Source organism: Marmota flaviventris, chromosome 19 (genome assembly GCF_047511675.1).
Source record: "Marmota flaviventris isolate mMarFla1 chromosome 19, mMarFla1.hap1, whole genome shotgun sequence".
Lineage (NCBI taxonomy): Eukaryota > Metazoa > Chordata > Mammalia > Rodentia > Sciuridae > Marmota > Marmota flaviventris.
In genome coordinates, this window is record NC_092516.1 from 11,273,788 (window position 1) to 11,296,615 (window position 22,828).

General features: G+C 52.0%; 1 protein-coding gene across 1 annotated transcript in view; it reads left to right on the top strand.

Moving 5' to 3' along the window:
- Nucleotides 1-22,828, top strand: part of Bmerb1 (bMERB domain containing 1) — an 89,129-nt gene that overhangs the window by 49,938 nt on the left and 16,363 nt on the right. Inside the window, exon 2 of the mRNA XM_027940970.2 lies at nt 4,454-4,577. Within this exon, the coding sequence (XP_027796771.1) occupies nt 4,454-4,577 (124 nt within the window). The remainder of the gene's footprint in view (nt 1-4,453; nt 4,578-22,828) is intronic.

Consider the following 22,828-nt stretch of genomic DNA (forward strand, 5'->3'; position numbering starts at 1 on the left):
ATACACCTAGCCTACCTAGCACCCAGCTTAGCAGGACTGTACGCTGAAGAATCTCAGCTCTTTGCCCTTGGGATCCCGTGGCCAATGGAGCTGCAGCTTGCTGCCGCTGCCCAGCACTGCAAGAAAGGATGTGACCACCTGTTGCTAGACCAGGAAGAGATCCAAATTTGAAATGCAAAATAGGGGTTTCTACGGAACGCCTAGGACTTCACCACCATCATAAAGTCAAAAACTCACAAGTCAGAGACTGTCTGTAGCAGTTAGTGTCCTAAAATTCATATCCACCCAGAACCTCAGAATGGGACCTTATGTGCGATGTCAGGGTAGGTCCTAAATCTAACAGGACAGAGAGGGACACACAGAGTCACCAGGAGGGCTGTCACGTGAAAACAGAGGTTGAAGTGATGCAGCCACAAGCCAAGGGTTGCCAGGAGCCACCATGAGGTGGGAGAGGCGGGAGGGACCCTCCCCTGGAACCTTCTCAGGGAGCAGGGCTCTGCCAGCCTGGGTTTTGGACATCCAGGACTGTGAGGAAATAAACTCTTGTTGTTTTAAGCATCTGGTTTGTGGTGATGGCACCACCCGGACCCTGAGATGGGAATGACCTGGGGTATCGACCTGGAGCACCTGTGGACAAGAGGCAGTCCGGATGGACCAGAGCCGACATGGGCACGGGCTCAGCCACTCCCTTGTCAGCTCTGCCTCTTTGCTTCCTTTGTAAAAGACTGAGCGTCCGATCCTGCTGACCGGTGCGGAGAAGGCGGGTCAGAGCATGCGCAGTGGTCCTCATAACCAGATGCGGAGCCCCAAGCGCAGCTGCGTGGGTGGTGGGCTCTCTGCTCGTGAGCCATCAAGAGTTAAAGATCCCCTCCCCCAAGGTCATACAGCTATTGGGGGGCAGAGCTGGGACTCCTGCTCAGGCCATCAGACTCCAAAATGCCCCACCGCTGCCCCAGGACGTTGGGGGGGATCACAGGTGTGCTCCACCACGCTGGACTCCCCGGCCACTCCTTCAACGTGAGAATCCACTACAGGGAATTGCCTTCCTCCGTGGGGGTTTGATTGCTGGAGGGGGAACAGATTTTGGCCGTGGACAGTTCCCCCAGGGCCCAGGTGATGGAAGGGTATGTGACTTTCCAAATTCCATTTGCTGGAGAACTCAGGGCCAGGAGAGCCCAACGGACGGACAAAGCCTGTCACAGGGGCTCCTGGGAATTGTCACTATTCCTGAGGTCAAAGAAGGCAGGAGCTGTCTTCAGGGAAGTCTGCAAGTCACAGTGTCCCCGTCCCCATGCAGGGGTGCCAGGCCAGGGCTCCAGGTGGCTGGAGGGAGACACACAGGTAGAACCAGGCAGGGCAGCTTTCCAGATGCAGGCTTGGACCTGAGGACAAAGACCAGCCCCAGGCAGCAGGACTGAGTGTGGGGTAGGGCGCTGAGCCTCAGGGGGGTGCTGGAGAGTCAGAGATGAGGGGTGTGTGTGGTCTCAGTAAAGCAAGAACATCTCCTTCTCCTACTGCAACCCTCCCCCTGTGAAAGCCCTGAGACTGTCACCTCCTCGAGAACCCAGCCGTCCACTCCAGAAATGCAGCCTGAAGGAACCTGGATGTGGGCAAAGATTTCGCTTTGGGAATGCACACAGGGAGGGGAGGGGGAACCACCCAAAGGCCTGCAGACTGGTCCTGTGATTCGTGATGGAGCCCCACGCAGAAAGCCACCCAGCCTTGCCCACGACCGCTGAGCAAGAGCATCCGAGGACAGGCGAGAGAGAGAGAGAGAGAGAGAGAGAGAGAGAGAGAGAGAGAGAGAGAGAGAGAGAGAGATTGTAATGTGTGCTAGTGAGAAGAGGGCAAGAAACCCGCAAGACTCCGTACGACCAAAATAAGACGTGGGATGGCAGATATATGGAGATATATGTGTGTGCATATACATAGACACATGCATATGTTAACATTTTCAGTCACTAACATTTTAGTATACATTTTTTTCAGTATTTAAAAAATAGGCGTGTACATATATATAATTATACATGTTGCCTATATAAAACTATACATGCAGGTTGAGTATCACTTTTTCCCAAATGCTTGGGACCAGAAGTGTTTCCGCTTTCAGATTTTGGAACATTCGCACATACATAATGAGGTATCTTGGAGGAAGAGGACTCAAGTCTAAACAAAATTTATTTATGTCCCATCTATATTTTATACATAGAGTCTAAAGGTAATTTTATGCAAAATGCATGTATATGCAATATGCATATATATATATATATATAGTGCTGTTTATGCAATATGTATATTATTTTTGTATATATATATATATATATATATATATTTTAAAAATTTTTTAGTTATTGATAGACCTTTATTTTTATTTATTATATGTGGTGCTGAGAATCAAACCCAGTGCCTCACACATGCCAGGCAAGTGTGCTACTGCTGAACCACAACCCCAGCCCCCCCTTTTTATTTTTTAACAGGGTTAAGCAGGGTCTCCCTAAATTGTTCAGGGCCTCCTTAAGTTGCTGAGGCTGGCCTTGAACTTGCAATCCTCCTGCCTCAGCCTCCTGAGTTTTATGCAGTATTTATAGTGTGCCTGCATTTTGACATGAGGTCAGGTGTGGATGTGGCATCTTGTTGGCACTCAGAATGTTTTGAACTTTGGAATATTTCAGATTTCTGATCTTCAGGTTACAAATCTTCCGTCTGTGTTGCCCTGTATGGCCATGCTACGTGTATAAGTCATGTAGATGACTGTATAACTGTGTCTATAGATAAAGGTTAGACAAACATACTGGAGGACACAGGACAATATTTTAATGGTAGCATATGTGGTGATACATACATGCACACATGTGCAAACATACACCCACACATGCATACAGTCATGGGTTGAAAATTTCATGTGTTGAAACCCTAACCCCTAATGGGCTGTATTTGGAGATGGGTCCTTGAAGGAAGTAATTAAGGTTAAATGAGGTCAAGAGGGTGCAGCCCTGATCATATAGTTCTGGTGTCCTTAAAAGAAGAGACACAAGGTAGCTGGGGCTGGGGCTCAGTGGTAGAGCGCTTGCCTAGCATGTATGCAGCTCTGGGTTCAAGTCTCAGCACCACAGATAGATAAATAAAATAAAGGTCCATCAACAACAACAACAAAATTTTAAAAAGAGAGAGAGAGAGAAAAAAAAAAAGAAGAAGAGACATCAGAGAATTGCTCTCCATTCCTCACCCCTACCCTATGCACATACCAAGAAGAGGCCCGGCCGGGGCGGGGGGGGGGGGGGGGGACACAAGCCAAGAAGAGTGTCCTCTTTCAGAACTGTGCCAAAGTAAACTGCTATCATTTAAGCCATTGGGCCTCTAGTGTTTTGTTACAGCAGGGCGTGGTGTCTTTCCATATATGTATATGGTTATACATGGTGATACAGTTTCTTACATATAGTTCCTTACATATAGTTCTTCTATACGGAAACATGTAACTCTGACTATATAAGATTGGAAGAGTGTCCATCAAAACTTCAGCAGTGGTTCTCTCTGGGCAGTGGGGTTATGGATGACTTCTTTGTGTTCTTTCTTGTCTGCCTGTATTACCTGAATTTTCTACAACAAACATGTTATTACTTTATGTTATTATTACTTACGATACTTAGTATTACCATAAGATAATTAGTATGAAATTTTCTTCTTCCTCAAGTTTTTCTCGGTCTTTGAGGCTGGGACAGGGCAAAGTGGCCATAGTCAAGTGTGCCTGCACCTCAGAGGTTGGGGCCAGGCAGGGACTGACCACACCTTAAGCAGGACTTTTGTGAGCCTCTGCTGGCATCCTAACAAATGTTCCCCTGTGTCTTGGTCCATTTTCTGTTGCTGTGACAGAATACCAGGGAGTGGGTAGTTTATAAAGAAAAGAGGTTTATTTTAAATCATGGATATGAAGGCCAGAAAGTTCAAGACTGGGTGGCCACCCCTGATGGGAGTGCCTTGTGCTGTGTCAGGGCAAGGGGGAAATAAGCAGAAGGTCAAGCAGGTGCGTGCAGAAGAGAGGGGCAAGCCCAGGAAACGGAACTTGATTTCTAATGAGCCGCCCTCTAGGCCACTAATTCATGCCCATTAACCAAGAACCCAGCCGTTAGTCCCTCCTTCACAAAGACCAAATCGCCTACTAAAAGCTCAACAGCCTTACCCTAGGGACCAAGACCCAGCATGAGTTTTGATGGGACCAAAACACATCCAAACCCTAGCATCACGGAAAACATGGTTCCCTGATCCCGAAGGGTCCACTCCTGAGTGTTTGCAGCCCAGATCGAGGTTTGCAGGTGATCGAGGTTTGCAGGTGGCCGAGGTCTGTGTGACCCAGCCGTGCATGATGGTCCTGGGGGCTGCGGCAGGGTCTGTCCCTGGGAGTTCTTGGAAGCCCACGCGGACTCGGGCCTGATGCCTGTGTTTCCGTCCTGCACAGCCCAGCTGGACATCATCTCCATGGCAGAGACGACCATGATGCCCGAGGAGATCGAGCTGGAGATGGCAAAGATCCAGCGTCTCCGGGAAGTGCTCGTCCGCCGGGAGTCTGAGCTCAGGTTCATGTGAGTGCCCAGGGGAGGGACGGAGGGCTGTGGAGGAGGAGCCCAGGGCCCTGGTGGCTGTGGGTGGCCTACTGCCCGCGAGGCACTTGGACGAAGGCATTGCATCCATTAAAAAAAAAAAAAAAAAGATCTCATTACGTTCTCAGTATCTCTTAGAGAAGTGGGTGCTATCCCCATTCAAACAAGACCCTGGGGTTGAGTTCAGGCCCAAGTTCTTTCTATGTTCCCCACTGGGGAAGGGGGTAGGGGGCCCACAGGTTGTATCCTGAGCTGGGGCTGTACCGATCACACCATCTGGGCTCAGATAGGCCCGAGATCAAAAGTTGCTGGGTGAGCTTAGGCAGGTTGCTTAGCCTCTCTGAGTTTCAGTGCCCTCATGTGTAAAAGGGAAGAAAATAATACCCCTCTTGTGGGGTCCCTGGCAACCCAGGTGCGTTATAGAGGATCTTCCAAGAGAAAATTGGGCTTTGGCGGATAGTGTTTAAAAGGCAAACAAACAACAGAGGGCTAAGAGGTAATCTGGGCTCCTCCTGCCATCTTGGAGCCAGAAGAGGTGACTGGGGACAGACTTCTAAGGGTAAAAGTCTGGAAGACTTCTCTGATATAAGGATGCTGATTCATAATGAGGATGGGGGGACACGGGAGGAGTAGACGGACTTTAGATAGGGCAAAGGGGACGGAGGGGAAGGGAGGGGGCATGGGGGTAGGAAAGACGGTGGAATGAGATGGACGTCATGACCCTAAGTACATGTATGAAGACACGAATGGTGTGACTCTTCTTTGTGAATGAAAAGAGGGACATGAAAAATCGTGCTCTGTTTGTGTACTATGAATTGAAATGCATTCTGCTGTCATATATAATTAATTAGAATAAATAAACATTTTTTTAAAAAGTCTGGAAGACTGCAGCCAATGACACTTTTGCTGGCTATGGGCAGGGTCTCTGGCACCAAAGGGGATGCACGGGTCTTCTTAAAACTGAAGGTGATCAGGCACCTGTCATCCCAGCAGTTCTGGAGGCTGAGGCAGGAGGGTTGCGAGTTCAAAGACAGCCTCAGCAAAGGCGAGGCGCTAAGCAACCCAGTGAGACTCTGTCCCTAAAATACAAACTAGGGCTGGGGATGTGGCTCAGTGGTCGAGTGCCCCTGAGTTCAATCCCTGGTCCCCAAAACAAAAACAAACAAACAAACAAACAACACCCCTGAAGGCGCTTGTGCCTGAGGTGGCCTGAGTTCTCTACAGGCAAGACACGAGGTGTGCATAGGAAGCAAAGAGCCATGGAACACGGAACAAGACCCCATGATCCAGGAAACAGCAGGTCGGTCTGTGCCAAATTCCAAAGCCACCTTCCTGCTAAGGCCGCTGGACACAGAATCAGGGCGATGCTGTAGCACACACCCCCCCCCCAGAATTTTAACCAATGAAAAGTCAATAAGTCGAACTGGATTTGTGCTTCCATAATAAATAAATAAATAAACGAAACAATAAAGAGGTGACCTTGCTGGAAAGTTCTCCCAGCCACCTGACAGCTCCTGACCCAACCTTGCTGGAAGCGGCAGGAGCATCACATCCCGCCTGTGCACCGATGTCTCACAGGCGGTAAGGCTGGGCGTGTGACTAACCCGCTTTGCAGATGGGGAGACTGAGGCTCGAAGAAAGTCAACCACCCACTCCAGGCCTCCCAGGAGGCAATCGGGGGCGTCGGGCCTCAGCGCCCAGCTCTTCCTGCCTTCAGAATCTATATTCTCAGTATGACAGTGTTTGACCCTCTCTCCTGCCCCCTAAGAGGGACTGCGATATTCGTAGCTGCTGTTCATTCAGCCTGTGCCAAATGCATGTGATCCCTTCTCGAGGGAGCCCTCCGAGGAAGGTTCTGGAACCTTCCTGCTTTATGAAGATGCAACATCATCCCTTTTGTCTGGAAATAAGCTATACCAACATGCGAGCATTCGGAAGCTCTTCCTTCCTCCCCGTGTTTAGAAGGGAAGACGGAGAACACGATCACAGCTCTGTAGGACTGAGGGTCCCTGGAGGAGTGCAGAAGGAGCTCACAGTTGCTTTCCAGCTGTGGGGACAAGGTGGCCACGTTGCCCTGACTGACCTTTGCTGTGAGTGTTTACATGCACACACATGGAAGTCCTTCCCGGCACGTGGCAGGAGCTTGGCATAGAGCGGTGCTTCAGGACAAGCATAGCTAACATTTATTAAGCGCTAGCTCTGGGCTGGGAACGGTACCAAGCTCCTGACCTTTGCTCCCACTGAATTTCCCCATCGAGCCCATGAATCACCACTGAGGGACAAATGTCGATAGTAAACACTAGAATAAATCATCTAAAGGCTCCCAGGACACAGCAGGATCCAGTGACATTGTGCAGGGGAAGGGCCAGTTTCCAGTCCCCCCCCCCAGAGGTCTTGCTAGATGCTCCTCCAGGCCCAGCCTCGTGCAGTGCGTAGCCTGCCTGGACGTGCACCCACCTCATCTATCTCAGAGATGCTCCCAGGACTCTAAGTTGGCCAAGATAGAGGACGCAGCACACTCAAAGCTGGACAAACTCCTCATCCATCTCCCTCAGCCTTCCCACCAACAGGCTGGGAGCCAAGTTCATGCAGGAATTGAGGCTTGCAGCTATGGCTCGGGACGGGTCCTTTCGTAGGTGCAGGGGCTTGCCCTGCAGGTGAGTCCTGTCCTTATGTCCATCTTGGAGAGGAAGAAAGGGGAGCCCAAGGTGATGGGCAGCCGAGCTGGAATGCACTCTGGTCCCAGGGTGTTTAGTAATGAGTGAATCAAGGAGGGAAGAAGGGAAGGGAGTGGAAGGAAAGGGAAGAAACTGAAGAAGCCGGCAGGGAGACGGGCAGGGAGGGAGGGAGGGAGGGAGGGACCGTGGAACTCCACGAGGGACGTGCCCCTCGCTGTTGGGTCTTCCCAGCATCTTGAGCAGTGCCTGACACCTGCCAGCATCTGATGTCTGTCAGGTGGCCGTGAGTGACCCTTTCACACTCATCACTGTCCCCAGTCACCTGCTGCATGCACATAGACTTGCACGGGGGGGCCCCCCTTGGCACAGAGTGAGAGGGAGATAGATGAGCGCCATCTCAGACCCCGTTCAGCCTTCTCGGGCTGGGAGCGGGTAGCTCAAATGGCAGGCATGTGACAGCGCTTGGCGGAGACGCCCGGTGGTCATAACAACCACAGTGGGATCTGTGTGGTCACACCTGCTCTGGAGGGACCACGTGATCGTGTTAATACCCGTCAACTCCTGCGGAGCCTGGGAGCGCGCCCACGTTCCACAGCAGAGAATGTCCTCTGCTTCCAAGGCCCCTGCCGGGTTCTGGGCCTTCTAGGAATGGGCGGGTTCTGGGCCTTCTAGGAATGGGCCGGGTGGTGGCTGCTGCTTTCCTTCCCTGCCCCAAGGTCTAGGGCTGTTCTTTGGTGGCTCTCTTTCTGCTTTGGTCACTGTCTTGCCCTTTTCCTTTGGATCCACAGCCTTTGCCCCTTCTCCCTCCCCTCTTGCCAGGACGTTGAGGAACCAGGAGAGGGGGGTTTAGCCATTCCCAGGGAGCTCAGGAGTCAACTGGCTCCTCACGTCCTTGGACTTGACCTTGGGTTCAGGGCACAGCACAGGAGCTGCTGTTCACTGGGGCCCCTGCTGTGCCACACAGATCGCCCTGGGCACTGCATGCATTGGCTGACTTGCTTTAGCAGTTCCGGAGTTCTCACAGGAATCCTGATGGGGTCTCTCCCTGCCGTGGTGAGGGACTGAAGTGGCTTGCTCAAGGTCAGTAGCTGGAACGAGGCAGAACCAGCAGTTGAACCCAAGATGTTTGTTTTGGAGGCTGAGCCCTCAACCCTAAGCCTTTATTCCCGGTGCAGGGACCCCGTGCTCTCCGCCCAGCTTCTAGAACGCGCAGGTAGACCCTGGACGCACGCCCAGCGTCCCATGGCAGGGCTTGTCCTGCTTCATCATCTTGAGTTGAGGGCCTTGGAAATGGACTGGGTCCCACTTTGGCTCCTTGGACATAAGGATCGATTTTGGAGCCCAGAATGACGAGCGCCATCTTAGTCAAGGTCTGTAACGTGACCTGCTGGGAACTGTCTGCAGAGCCCCATTCCTGGAAGGATTCCCAAGGACCACAGTGGTGGCACTGAGTGAGCCCTTATCATGGGCCCAGGCTCACTCCGAGTCCTTTGTGCCTATTGTCACCACGTCCCTCAAGTGCTGAGGGACAGCTGCCTGCTGGCCCTGCATCAGGACCTCAAGGTCAAGTTCACAGACCCTGCTTAGATTGACAGGCTGCTATGAGTGAACCCCAGCGGGTGCGTGTTCTCCGCCCTGAATGTCCACCACTTCTCCTCTCACTGTCTTCCCTAGCTTGTCCTCGGGTTTCCAACTTGCAAAATGGCATTTTGAGATCCCTCTCCTGAGGCTTAGCAATCTTATGAACTTCACTAGACCAAGTCAATAAACACCTCGGTCCCCTGAGCTGTCTGGGAGACAGTGCCCCTGGCTGCTTCTCCCTCCTGGCCTCTCTGGTCCAGGTCCTCCTCCTCCTGTTCTTCTGCAAGTGAGGCTCCTGGGGCTGCCAACCACTTTGCCCTCCTCTTCCTGCCCTTCACTCGGGCCCGGGCTCACACCATTAGCTCTGAATGTCTCCTGCAGCCTCTGGTTGCCGGGCTCAGCTCCTCTGCCTCCACCTACCGTCCTGCTCCTGCTGTTTATCTGGGTTTCAGATAATTAAGTATCTTCAGCCTCAGAGTGCGGCGGGGGCTGGTTATCTCCACTTCACACCAGCTTGCTGGATTTTCATAAAAGGGACATGTGCCCGTCTCTTTGCTTGCTCTATAGGCAGTGGCTTCTAATCAGCATGCAGCGGCAGGGAGCTGGGCGTGCCAAGGGCATATTTCAGGAGCACAGCCCCGGAGTTCCAATATTTCTAGTGTGCCCAGCCTTGAACTCCCGTACCTTCATTTAATTAAGAAGTACCCAGTGTGATGAGGAGGTCAGGCCCTTGGAACCTGGCAGAGATTCAAGGAGTGCATGAGTTACAGATGACAGACTTTTGAATACTTGCTCTGCAGGGTAGGATTCTCAGTGTATTGATGTGTTGATTCATTTAATCCCCTCAACAACCTAGTAGGCAGATAACACACACACACACACACACACACACACACACTCACACTTTCTCTCTCTCTCTCTCTCTACAGATGAAAGAAGTGGAGGCCCAGAGAGGTCAAGTCACTTGTCTGGGGTTACACAGGCTCCATTAAATAGCGGACAGTGCTATAAGGCAGGCTCTCTGGGGCAAGTCCATGGCCTCCACCATCAAGCTATGGGGTCTTGCAACTGATATTGAAACTGGTTCTGCTTCTGACCAACTCTGTGGCCTAGAGGAAATATTTTGCCCTGTTAGAGCCTCAGTTTCCCCATCTCTATACTGGAGCGCTGATGTCTCTCTGGCCGCCCAGGGTCAGAGACCACACAGCTGAGAGGTGACCGGCTTTTCCTAGGGAGAAGGCAGATCTAATTCCCTCCCCTCCTTTCTCGTTGTTAGCGCTGTGCTCAGTGGGGGAGAGCGGGCATCTCAGGGTTACTTCTGCAACTGCAGAGAACACTCAGGAAACAAGCCAGAGAGAGAGAGAGAGAGAGAGAGAGAGAGAGAGAGAGAGAGAGAGAGAAGCTGGGCTGGGGTGGTGGTGCTGACGGTCCCTCGCGCTGGGGGTTTCTGGGTGTGCCTGTCCATCATCAAATCCAGCGCCACTGTGCGCCTGGATGGTATTGTTACGGTTTCTTCCCCTTGAAACCTGCATTTTTCTGTCCCTGGTGTGAACTGGCATTTCTGAAGCCTCTTCGGCAGAGCTTCAAGCCAAGGGCGAGACAAAGCGTGTGCGTTTATGTAACTTGACGCGTCTCAGCCCCACTCGGGAGTTCTGTGTCACTCCGGATGCACTCTGGGTTTTAAATAGCATCTCTAAGAACAGGTCACCGTTGCCAGAGCCACTGTACCCATCAGGTGGGAGGAGACGCCCTGAATTGCAGAACACCTGAAAAGAGAAACTTGTCTTGGACAAAATATGCAAGAATTTGAGAAGTTGGGAGGTGGGGGGGGGGGCTTGGAAGGAACCGGAAGGGATGGAAAGGCTAGAGAATGGATGAGAAGGGGCCAGGCTAGACCTCCGAGGGGAAGGAGCCTCCTGCTGGGTTTCTGTATGTCCAGGGAGGTGGGGACGCTGCTGGGGACTGGGTGGATTGACAAGCTCTTGCGACTTGCAGTCCAGAACAAATTTTAGAAAGGAAATACCTCTCCTTGAAGGCTCTGTCTTATCATGAATGTATCTCATTCTGTTAACTTTGGATGAAGTTCAGGTCTCCTCTGCACCTGCGGGGTCTGGTACATTGGGAAGGAGCGTGTCATCTATGACCCTCTGTGAGTCAACTTGCCTAGACCACAGGTGGCCTAGACATGTGGTCCAACATGTCTCTGGGTGTGTGCGAGGGTGTTTCTGGGGTGAGGGTGATGTTTTCATGATAGATTGAATGAAGTAAATGGACCTCCTATGGGGGGTGAGCCTCTTCTCATCAGTAGAAGGCCTGAATAGACTATCAGGACTGAGAAGAGGGAATTCCTCGTGCCTGAGCTGGGGCGTTGATAGTCTCCAGCCTTTAGACTCAAACTGGGACATCGGTTCTCCTTGGGTCCCGAGCCGCTGGCCTTTGGACTGAGACATACACCATTGGCTCTCCGGGGTCTCCAGCTTGTTGACGGCAGACCTAGGGGTTGTCATCTTCCACCATCTTATGAGCCAAATCCTATTGGTCATGTTTCTCTGGAGAACCCTGAAGAGCCCTGTTCATCCGCATAAATTTTCATCTGGATGCTTTATCTGCTTAGCAATTGATTAAAGGGAATTTCCTGCAACTCAGGAGGCTGAGGCAGGAGGATCGCAAGTTCAGAGTCAGCCTCAGCAACTTAGGGATACCCAGTGCAACTTAGTGAGACTCTATCTCAAAATAAAAAATAAAAAGGACTGGGGATGATGTGGCTCAGGGGTTCAGTGCCCCTGGGTTCAGTCCCTGGTACCAAAAAAAACAGAGATCCACTGGAGTTTGATTTCCTTCTGCCACGTGAGGTTGGAGCTAGAAGCTTCCATCCATTCCATGCTCTGCTGGGCTTCTCCCTCCGTCTCTGAAGCCAGCAGTGTGAGGTGGCCCTGTTACCTTCCCTCTTCGGTGCCCACTCTCTCCCTCTGCCTCCCTCTTAAAAGGCCACTTGTGGTTGTACTAAGACCAGCTGCAGCGTCCAGGAGAAACCCCCATTACCAGCGAAGTGGGGCCATCATTCAGTCCCTCACCTTAAATGACCACAGCAATCCATGTCGGGCTAAGCCCAAAGCCGGTGGCGGAGACCCCGTGGGCACGGCGCACCCTCGCTGCTTTGGCTTGGGGCTTCTCGTCATTTTTTGAAATCTCTGAAGTCCAGGGTTCTCCTGTTCTCTGCTTGTCTCTGGCCAACTGCTGACTGGAGGGGCCACCGAGGAGGACCAGGGCTGGTCTGTGCCTCTGGACGGCTGGAGCGGAGTCCGGGGGCCCGCTGCAGCTCCTGGCCACATCGCTCTTCAGTTAAGAGTGGCCCTCTCTGGAGAGTTCTGGGACGGGCTCTCGGAGGGGAACAGGAGGGCGTCTATCTATGCACAGCTCAGCTGGTGTGGGGGGGTCCTACACGTGCACAGCCGGCCCCAGCCAGCCACCCCCTTAGGAAATAGCCGACTGCTATTCATTGAACCGTCAGTTACTCGGGGCCTGGTTTTCTCCCCGAATTCCAGGATACCTCAGTTCCCTTCACCCCTCAGGGGTTCAGGTTCAACTGGATCAAGACTCTCCTGGTTGGGTTCTGCCAAAAGTGAGGAGATGCCTATGTTTTCATACCTACATGGCCTGGTCTTTGATGGGGGCTCCTTTCTGATCAGGAAGCCATCTCTTTTCTGAGAGACCCGCCCTGGCTCCAGATTAAATCAGGGTTTGAATTCCAGCTCTATCCTTTGCAGGGCTGTGGCATCTTGCACGAATATCTAATCCGTTTAAGTGGATTTATGCACTGATTAGGTTGAGGCTCTCATAACCCGATCATTTCACCCCTGAACATTCTTGTATCGTCTCACACATGAGCTTTTGGGGGACACCACATATCCAAACCATAACACCCAGAGACCCGGAAGGCTGAGGCAGGAGGATTGCAATTTGAGGTCAGCCTGGGCAACTTAGTAAGACGTTGCCTCAGAATAAAAAATAGAAAAGGGCTGGGGATGGAGCTCAGTGGGAGGCACGCTGGGTTCAATCCCCATACCAAGAACAGAACAAACAAACCCCAAAACTTAGGAATTGCAGGAAGATAGGGAGTTTCTTTTACGTGGGACAGGAACCAGTATCAGAGGCCATGGTGAGTTAACTGGCTTGCACTCTCAGTCTGAGAGGCCTTGCCAGGTATTCAGAGCTGGGCTCTTGGGAGTCAAGGAGTTCCCGTACCTGGGGGTATTCAACCGTGTGTTCACTTGTCCGTTCATTCATTCACTCAACAAGTGTACACAGCTGTTCCTCAACCTCAGGGTTACATCCTGGAAAACCCTCAAAGTGTCCTCTGTCAAAACTGCACTCAGCCCACCTCGTGCCCTGGACCTTGCGGCCCAGCCACACAGCACGCTGGAGGATGCTTCTCCTCCGGATCAGGGTGTGACCCTGCAGCAGCTGCCAGGGACCTCGAGAGAGGATCATGCCAGAGATCCCAGGCCCAGGGAGAGATCTTCATTCAAAATTCCAAGTCCAGTTTCTTCCGCAGCATGTGGCTCCCACACCACGGTGAAGCTGGGGAACCTCAACTCCCAAGTCAGGGACCGTCTGCATAATCACAAAGTGTCAGGTGCTGGGACTGGAGCCATGGGGGGGACAGCGGGGGCTCTGCCCTCGCGAAGTGTAGAGGAAGGGAAGAAAGCAGATGATTCCCAGGTGACGGAGGGACACTCCAGATGGTGACGGGATGGGGTAGGGGACGTCGAGATGCCATGGCCAGTGCTTAGGGTTGTTGTTATTGTTGGTGACTCTGACCTCTCTGAACTCTAGCAGCTGTGCTAGGTGTGATGCCCACCTGCCTATGGGCTCTCCTGTTCTCGTCTGGAGGAAGCAGGAACTATTGTGAGCCACAGCGGAGAAGTGGGGGGACTTACACTTACCCAAGATGACCAGTGAGGAGGGAGCAGGTGGAGATTCTGGCTGTGCATTCTGGCCCCAGGACCCAGCCTTACCACGGCTTCAACCACTGCTCCTCGCTGCCTCCCTGAACGCTGCCCTCCTTGGAGACCCACCTCAGCCCAGGCAAGGCAGCCAGGGGCGGGGTTTGGGACTCTCCCTGCTCCCCTCCTGGAGGCCAGACTTGGTGGGTCCTGTTTGGCTCAACCCCTTCATTTATTTTGAGCCTTTGCTAAACTATCTTTTTACTGAATGAGCTCGAGTATATTTCTCTTCCTTCCATTACTGCTGGAATATTCTATTGCAAACTGAGCTGCACTGAGAAGTCTGTTTTCCCAAGTCCCTTCCCCTGGGTGGTTCCAGGAAAAAAGTGTCCAAAAGAGGACCATGTAGGAGATTCAGGAGGCAGAAGATACCCTGGTTTGAATGTCCCCCCAAAACTCATGCTGACCTCTTGTACCACTGTAACAGTGTAGGAGGGGGGACTCCAAGAGGGGATTAGGTCGCAGCCAGTGGAGTAATGCTGTCACCATGAGCATCATGGGTCTGCCCCTCACTGTCCTTGACCCTCTCTCTGCCCTTCCACCATGTGGTGATGCAGCCAGAGGACCCTCGCCAACCACCAGGACCTTGCTATTCCAGAACTCCCGGCCTCCGGAGCTGGGAGCCAGAGCATTTCTGTTTATTATAAATCCCCCAATCTGTGGGGTTTAGCGCAAAACAAACCAAGATGAAAGGGAAGCATCAGCATTTACTCCCTGAAGGCCGCTGTGACGAGAGGAGGAGGTGATCAGACAGGCGGCCCCAGAGGTTCTGGCTGGACCTTACCTCATCTCCTTCCCCCCATCTTGACTTCGTGACCCACGGCCCCGCTGACCAGCAGCAGCCCCGCCTCCTCTGGATGTTTGGCGGACAAAGCAATAGACCCCCGCTGACCACCCGCTGCCCCTCTGAAGCCATCTTGCCAGGGTGCCGCAGCCTGGCTGGGCACAAATCATGAGCCGCTCAAGAGGAACAAACTTTATTTCTGAACTCCACCAGCACACTCCACACACGCTCCCCAGGAACTCTCCCAAACACCACGCGGCTCATCCAGGAACCACCAACCGGAAAATCCCTCCTCCGGCACTTCCCCAACCAATGGGAAATCTCCGGGAATCCCTGCGTGAGCTCCACCGGAACTCAATTGGAACTCCGCGAGAATTCAAAAGTCATCACCTTAATGGCTCGCTGGCGTCACCTCTCAACCACTACTTCTGGCAAAAATGCCATATGTCATCCCTGCTCGGCTGTGGCCCTCAACACCAGGGGCTCGTGTCTGACCCTCAGATCGGCTGGTTGGTGACCCCTCTGCTCCTCCACCCCCTCCCAGGCCCTCACCTGCCCAGCTCCCCCCACAGCTGTGGAAGGTCTAACTCCCAAGGTGCGTCCCCCATCCCACAGCTCACGGTGGTTCTGCCTCCCTGAGCGGGTCCTGCTCTTACCCCGCTGAGAACCTCACAGCAGCCAGGACGGGGCCGGGACGCTGGGGCTGTCCATTTGGCACCAGGAAGGCAGACCCTCTGCTTCTTAGCACGGGCACCTCCTGGATCTTGGGAAATGCCAGGCCTGGGCCTCCCTCCCAGAGTCTTATCGACTGGTCCAAGATGCTGTCCAGGCACCGGCAGCTTTAAAAGGCGTTAGAGGGTCGTCCCCTCACCTCCCCCATGGACGAAGTCGAAGAATCCCGGAGTCCGTCAGCTGCTCACAGATGACTCATCTTCCCGTTTCCTTCCACGATTTCTCTGGATGAAAACTGGCCTCAGACAGAACGCATCCAATCTCCTCTCTGTTAGTTAGACTTCTCAGCGTGGCTGTAGGGACCTCTCTCTCCAGGAGTTTAGGATCGTGATGGGAACCAGAGTGAAATGTGTGTTCGAGAATTCTGATGCCACCTGTCACCGTCACCGTCAGTGTCACATCGGTTATCAAATCCCACCTTTGACTGAACCGAGTGCTGTATTTATCAAGCAAACGCCAATTACAGGTTTCTGACGGCGTCTAACTCGAAGCAGAATTTGTCACCGTTCAACAGTGATTGTTTTTCTATTTGCTCCGTCTGGTTGTGACCTCCAAGAATCAACACATGGGCTCCTTTTTCTTTTTCTTTTTTATATTTGTAAAGAAATCAAGTGAGCAAAATGGGATTTCTGAGTTTCTTCAGCAAACTGTGGCAGGGTTTTAGGATTAGAATGTAATGAGGATAAAGGTGGATTCCGAGCCAGATGGTGCCAAAATCTAATTCTAGCTTCACCGCTGACTAACTGTATGAACCTCAAACCTCAGATTCCTCATCTGTAGAACAGTTCTTATTTTGTAGAGTCGGAGAGGAGATTAAATGAAGTAATGCATGATAGAACTTAGTGTAAAGCCAAACTTCCCATAAGTAACTTCCTGGGTATTAGCCATGAGAATTCTTAGGAGGTCTTTCTGCAACCTATAGAAGAAGCTTGGAGCTGTTGTTCCCTCTAAGACAATAACTGCCCACTTATATCACGAGGTCTAAATTTCACTTTAAAAGCAACACTCTAGAACATGCCCCCAAATAGCCAGGCATAGTAGTGTCTGCTTATAATCCCAGCAATTTGGGAGGCTGAGGCAGGAGGATCGCAAGTTCGAGGCCAGCCTCAGTACCTTGGCTTAGAGTAAGCTGACATGTTGACTTGATGTGAGGTTTCCCAGGTGGAGTTGGATGAGCAATGCCAGGCCCTTTACAAGGCTCTGGTCTCGGAGCTCTGCGCCCTCCCCTCCCCTCCCCTTGAAGATGGTGATCATGCACCACTATCCCACGTCTTCAAGTTCTCCCACTCTCCTGAGGTTGCTCCTTGGAGTTGACCTTGGGCTTCTCCCCAGGCAAACGCCATCTGATCCTAGAATGATCCAAGTAGGTCTGCTGCAGCTCAGCCTGGGCCCTGCTGGTTAAACTCAGGGCAGCTTGCCCAGCACACGGTCACCTGCTCCGAGGAGTCAGTCCTGTGGCCATCTGCTGTCTGCCGTCACTCTGGTTTCCCCCTCGGTCCCATTTTGAGCCAAGTTGAGAACTTTCAAGTTCTCTGCACTTGGCTGCCCTGACCGAGTTGTCCAGAAACACCCCCACGGGGGGAGGAGGCTCAGGACAGACCCCAGACGGAGACAGGACCCTGTGCTGAGATCTTGGCCAAGTGACTTTGGTCCCGTTTACCCCAGATGAGTTATGCTTTGGCATGGTTTGAGGGTAGTTTTGGGAAAACATTAATTTTCACGTCTTTTAGGGAAAATACTAGTTTTCCATTTATGGTGCCATTTTTAACAAGTGAATCGACATAAAGAAAATATGGAATAAATAATAACAGAGCGGGCAGGAGACACGGCTGACGTCCTCCTCATGGCCATATGAGACTGACTTAGCTTCAAGCATGTCCCCGGGGGAGATGCTCCCCAGCTGCGTGATCTTAGGCCACTTATTCACTTCTCCGTAACTTGTTTGTACGGCAGCTTCTGATACCACTTCTGACCCCAAACATGCGACCCTTTTCAACATCAATGTCAGCTGGGGGTCCAGTGATCCGGTTCAGTTCTGACCCCAGGTACCTGGAGTTAGTGTCACATCCCACAAGTTGAAGGCCTCTGTCCCACAAAACTGCCCCTAATTTAGATGCCAGTCACAAGTCCGGGGCCACCCTTGCTTCTGCCTAGGTGACTCTCAATTTGGATGTTCCTATAATGCCCCCCTTCAGGTTCAACGTTTTGCAGAATGACTCAGAACTCAAGAAAATCTTTACTTTTGGGGGGTTTATTCTGAACAGCCAAATGGAAGAGAAACACAGGGATCTGGGTAGCGCTGCCACGCCCTCAGTGAGCCAGCTGCCACCTCGGCACACCCCCGGCTCCTTGTCCCTCACAGCTGAGGGGTTTGTAGCTCAACCTGCAGCCTCCTCTGTGACCAGTCCCCATCCTGAAGCTCTCTACCCCCCACCCAGTCACCTCCTTAGCACCCACTCAGGTGAGGGCAAAAGGGATTCCATCCCTAACAAGACACTGCTACTGTTTAGAAACTTCCAGGGGTTTCAGGAACTCCACGCCGAGAAGTTGGGACAAAGTCGAGATATATATTTTATCATGCCGTGCCTGTTTTCCTCAGGATTAATGACCTCACAGGGATTTTGTGCGAGTAGTAGATGAGATAAGGTTTATAAATAGGTATCACAGTATCTAACCGTGTAACGGCTCAGTAAACATGAGCCAGGTGCTGCTGCTATTGAAGATGCAGGATATGAAGTAGGTGCATGAAGAAATGTCAGTTGGCGATGTTCTTAAAGCCACACTGTCCCTGTGCCGTGCCTTAAAAATCAACATTAACTAAAAACTGGAAATGAACTCTCCATGTTCTGCTTGGAGGCTGCCCCAGGATGACGTGATTATCAGGGAGAGGGGCACATATCTAACTTTGTTATCTATTTCTATATTCATTTTTTGGTACTAGGGATTGGACTCAAGGGTGGTCTCTCAATGAGCCACATCTCCAGTCCTTCTTCTTCTTTTTTTTTTTTTTGAGACAGGGTCTTGGTAAGTTGCGAAGACGGGCCTTGAACTTGCTGGGATCCTCCTGCCTCAGCCTCCTAAGTCACGGGGATTGTAGGTGTGCACCACTGCACCCGGTTTCTAACTTGGTTATTAACTGTTTTATTAGAATATCAACGTGATGAATCACACACCCACTTGTAAACTTCTGTCCTGTGGAAAAGATCACCTTAAAGGAATAGGATTTTTTTTTCTCCTTGAGGGGTGTTAAGCAGCTTTGCACATAGCCTGGTAATCATATTCTAAGATTCTTTAAAAATCTGCCTACAAATCCTTAAATGCTCTTGGAAGGAGCTTTCCCATCTTACTGGTTCCCTCGTTAATGAGTTCAATAAATTTTCTATGAGTCACATTTTTAGAATGTGAAAATACAGAATACGGAGGCCTGATTGTAATAACGCCAGGTCTCAGGGAGCTCTCTGTACCCATAATCCCAGTCCACTGAGCGCCCACAGGGCACCTTGGTGTGCAGGACATCACGTCGGGTACTGCAGGGAAGACAGCAGACTGGTCTCTATAGTGGATGGTTTCAGGATGATTTATGGGGAGGCAGGAAGTAGAAAAATCATTACTTATCCTGCAAGAAGGAGAAGCTGCCCCGGCAGCCAGGTGCTGGCGTGGTCCTTGGGGCTTGGCCCTGGCATCCTTTGTTGGACACAATCACTGTGCAGATTGCCAACATCAGAGAAGGCCATTCTGGAACAACAACAACAACAAAAAAAAAATGAGATTAAGGCAAAAATATGACGATTGCATAAGCATGCTGGGAAGCAGATAGAGACTAGAGCACTGGCCACACCCCAAGGCACCCCCGTCTCGGTCGTTTCGTGAGGCTTATAACAAAATACTGGATGCTCAATAATATATAAGAAAAGAGATGTGTTGGGCGCAAAACAGTGCCATGGTGGAGAGGGCCCTGGGCTGCGTCACAACATGGCGGATGGCATCACAAAAAGAGGGAGGTCAAGTGGCAAGAAAGGAGGAGCCTGGGGAGGGCTGGGCTCATAGGCCCCACCTCGGGAGGGTCCCACCACCATTCAACACTTTCACCATTGGTGACTAAGCTTCAGCACCTGGGCTTTGGGGGGATGAACTTCATTCAAATCATAGCAGTGCTCGCATCCTGTCCCCCATGAGTGACAGCGACTTCTTTACCCACCAGTGTCAGCCTCACTCTCTTGGTCTCGTTTGGAGGGAAGAATGATTGTCCCCCCCCAGGTGTCAACCCCCACTTCTTGACAACGTCCAGCACAGAGCGAATGCCCACTTCCTCGGAACTGTCCCCGCCGAGCACCTGACCCAGGCCCAATCTCACAAGTCCATCCTAACCCCCCCCCCACTCCTACTGGTGTCTTTTGACCAGAACTGATAAGGGACACACTATCGAGGTGCCGATCCCTAGAAGGGGATGTGAAACAGAGACAGCTGTCCCCAGCAGGCTTCCCGTGTGAGGCTGTGGGCTGATTGACAGGAGCATCTGGGGGAGAGTGAGTGTGTGTCAGGCAGGGGTCTTGGCTGCCCTCCATGGGAACCGACACTACCCGACAGTATGGGTCAGTCTGATTCTTAGTGTGGTGGGGGCCCGAGGAGACGAAAGGCATCTACAGAGAAAGGCTTGGAACATGGGTAGGAGAGAGAGGCCCTCCAAGACCAACTTTAGGACTCGTCTGGGCAGGAGGCCACTGCCACCGCTGTTGGACGCCACCCATCTAACCCCACTGTCCTTTGATCTCTGTGTCCTTTGTCCAGTGGTCAACATGTTGGCCACGAGTTTCTGGTTGGGCGGAGCCTGGGGAAAGGGGGCTTTTCTAACAACAATTGGTGCAATGAACCATTTCCCCAAAAGTAGGGTCTGGATGGTGAGCAATGGAAATCCCAACTTTGGCCATTAAGAATGGGGAGGCCCCCACCACCCGGCAAAGACCACGAGTGAAGAACCATAGGTGGTCTCTAAAGAGCCTTCTAAGTGAAATGAGTTCTGCCATCTGCAGGATTTTGGGGTGGAGGGGTAGGGGGACATGGGACTATGCTGAAGTTTCCTAGGCCAGATTGCTTGGAACAACAGAGATTTCTCGCGGCCTTAATGCCAGCTTCCGAGTCAGACACTTCAGGTTAGCATCCCGTTCCGCCATTTAACTAGCTGTGTGGTTCTGCACGAGCTACTTAACCCCTCTGAGCTGCAAGCTCTTCATCTGTAAGAGAGATGATCACACCTATCTCGATGGATGGTTCTAAGGATGGAGATCATGTGTAAAAAGCACTTCTCATCTTTAAACCAGAGCGCACACAGAGAATTCTGGATAAATGGTAACCGAAATCATCAGGGTCCCCACAGAGTGCTCCGATTCTCTTCTGAATTAATGTTGAATAAAGATCAAAGTGGGTTGGAGAGAGACATCCCCAGGTTTGTCCTCTGGTTGAGATCAGCCGGCGATGTTCAGTTTTCAGGAATCTTGTGAACTCGTAGTTAAGCTGTGGGTAGCTTAGAATCTGCAGCCGTGGCGAGTAGTTATACCATGGAAATTGGCAGAGGACACCGCCAAGCCTCCACCTCCCAGCCACTCCCAGCCGGCTGTCACCTAGCTGACTCTCGCCCTGGGCTGCCCTTCTTTGTTGGAAGACCTGGCAGAGGACACTGGCTGCCCCCTGTGGTTCACTAAGCCCTGGGAATCCCGCTTCTCTGCAAAAACTCTAGTGCTGAATAAACATGACGTTGGTTTAAACATTAATTATCATCAAAAGCTGATCCGATGCTGCTTGTGCAGTCAATCTAATGGAAATTGTGGGTGAGGGACTCAGAGAAGGATACTCTGTGCTCTGGCAGGGGCAGAGCTCAGCTGAGAGGGTGATCTCTGTGCCCAAAGGCCGCCGGGGTGTGGGGGGGTCTTCTGGGACGGCTGATTATGTTGCTAAGATTTTCTCCTTCTTCATTCCTTGGATTCTCGGTTGAAAGGAGTGACAGTTTTAGAATCCCTATGTGGGAGGGGGTTGGCTTCAGCAACGTGGGCTCCAGGAGGGATCGGGGGACTTATCTTAAAGCTGCTTTTTGAGTAGCAGTCCACAGTGTTAACTGAGACTGCTGTGATACGAATCAGTAAAAATAGCACGGTTCTCCACCAAGTCTCGTACGTGTGCTTCACACAAAACTGGGGAAATATCCATTGCCTCTCTCACCAAGAGACTGTAAATGCGGAGGTGGTTTTGATGGAAATTCTGGGTTGAGCTAAAGTCATCCCCCACCCCAACAAAGCCCTCCCTTGGAACTGCCCCAAGTTGAGAGCATTTTTTAAAGGCTCCTAACTGCCAGGATGGGACAAAGTAAAGGGTTCCTGGAGCAGAGGGTGACAGCAGGTATAGCTTGGTGGCACATGTAGACAGACCGTGAGACTGGAAGCTGTAGCGCCTCTGGAGTCAGATTCTCTTCATTCAGATCTTGCCTGCTGTGTGATCTGGGGTGATTTACTCTACCTCTCTGAGACTCTGAGAATGAGAACACTCGCCCCACAGGCTGTGAGGATTCTGTGAGATATTGCAGGGACCGGTTCCAAATGGACAGGAAGTTGTCAACTGAATATTAGTTTTTATGGGTATCAGCATGAGGAGGGGTGGACTTGGGAGAGGGGAGGGAAGAGAGGAGAGAGGGCATCGGCGGGGAGTCTTGGCAGGTGATGGCAAATGGAAGACGTAGGGTGGGGTGTGGGGGCCCCCCTGCAAGTGCAAGAGAGCTCAGAATAGCAGCGGTATTGACAGCAGAGCGCGGAGCAGCACCGCTCGAATTATTGGATTCCTCCAGGGGTGAGTCACCGCCTTTGATAGATGCTGTTCCCTCATGGAGTCTCTATCATGGGGCTCAAAAATTTTCCACCTGCGCTTGCAATCTCTAGGCCTCGTTCCAATGAAATCCAGGACGGTGCGTACGTCCCCGTGCCCTCCTGCCAGTGTGGCTCTGTCCTCTGTCACGGAGCTTCTCAGTGTGCCAGGAACAAGGTGATGTGCTAGAGTCACCGAGGAGGGGAGGAGGTCCCCTCAGGGGCACAGTCTAGTTCGGGGGGAACACAAGCACTAAGGTGGTATCACTGGGGCCAGGGGGTGAGAGGGGGCTGTGGCAGCAGGAAGGAAGAGGACCTGGTCCAGCCCCGGAGCTTCCAGAAGGTCCAGGAGATGCCGGGGCGGCTTGGGGGGGGAACGGGTCCTGGACCACGTGGCCCGGGCGGGAGGAGGAGCTGGACAGACTGAAGGACGCAGAGTGGGATTCCCCCTGGAATGAGCTGCAGGCCCGGGCACAGAGGGGCTCTGCTGAGGTGACCCACGGCTGACCGTGTTAGTCTGGGAGGAAAGGAGTGGCTGAGAAACACACTGTCCAGATCCAGAGAAAGGACTGGAGGCAAAGAGCACCGAGAAAGCAGCGTTGCA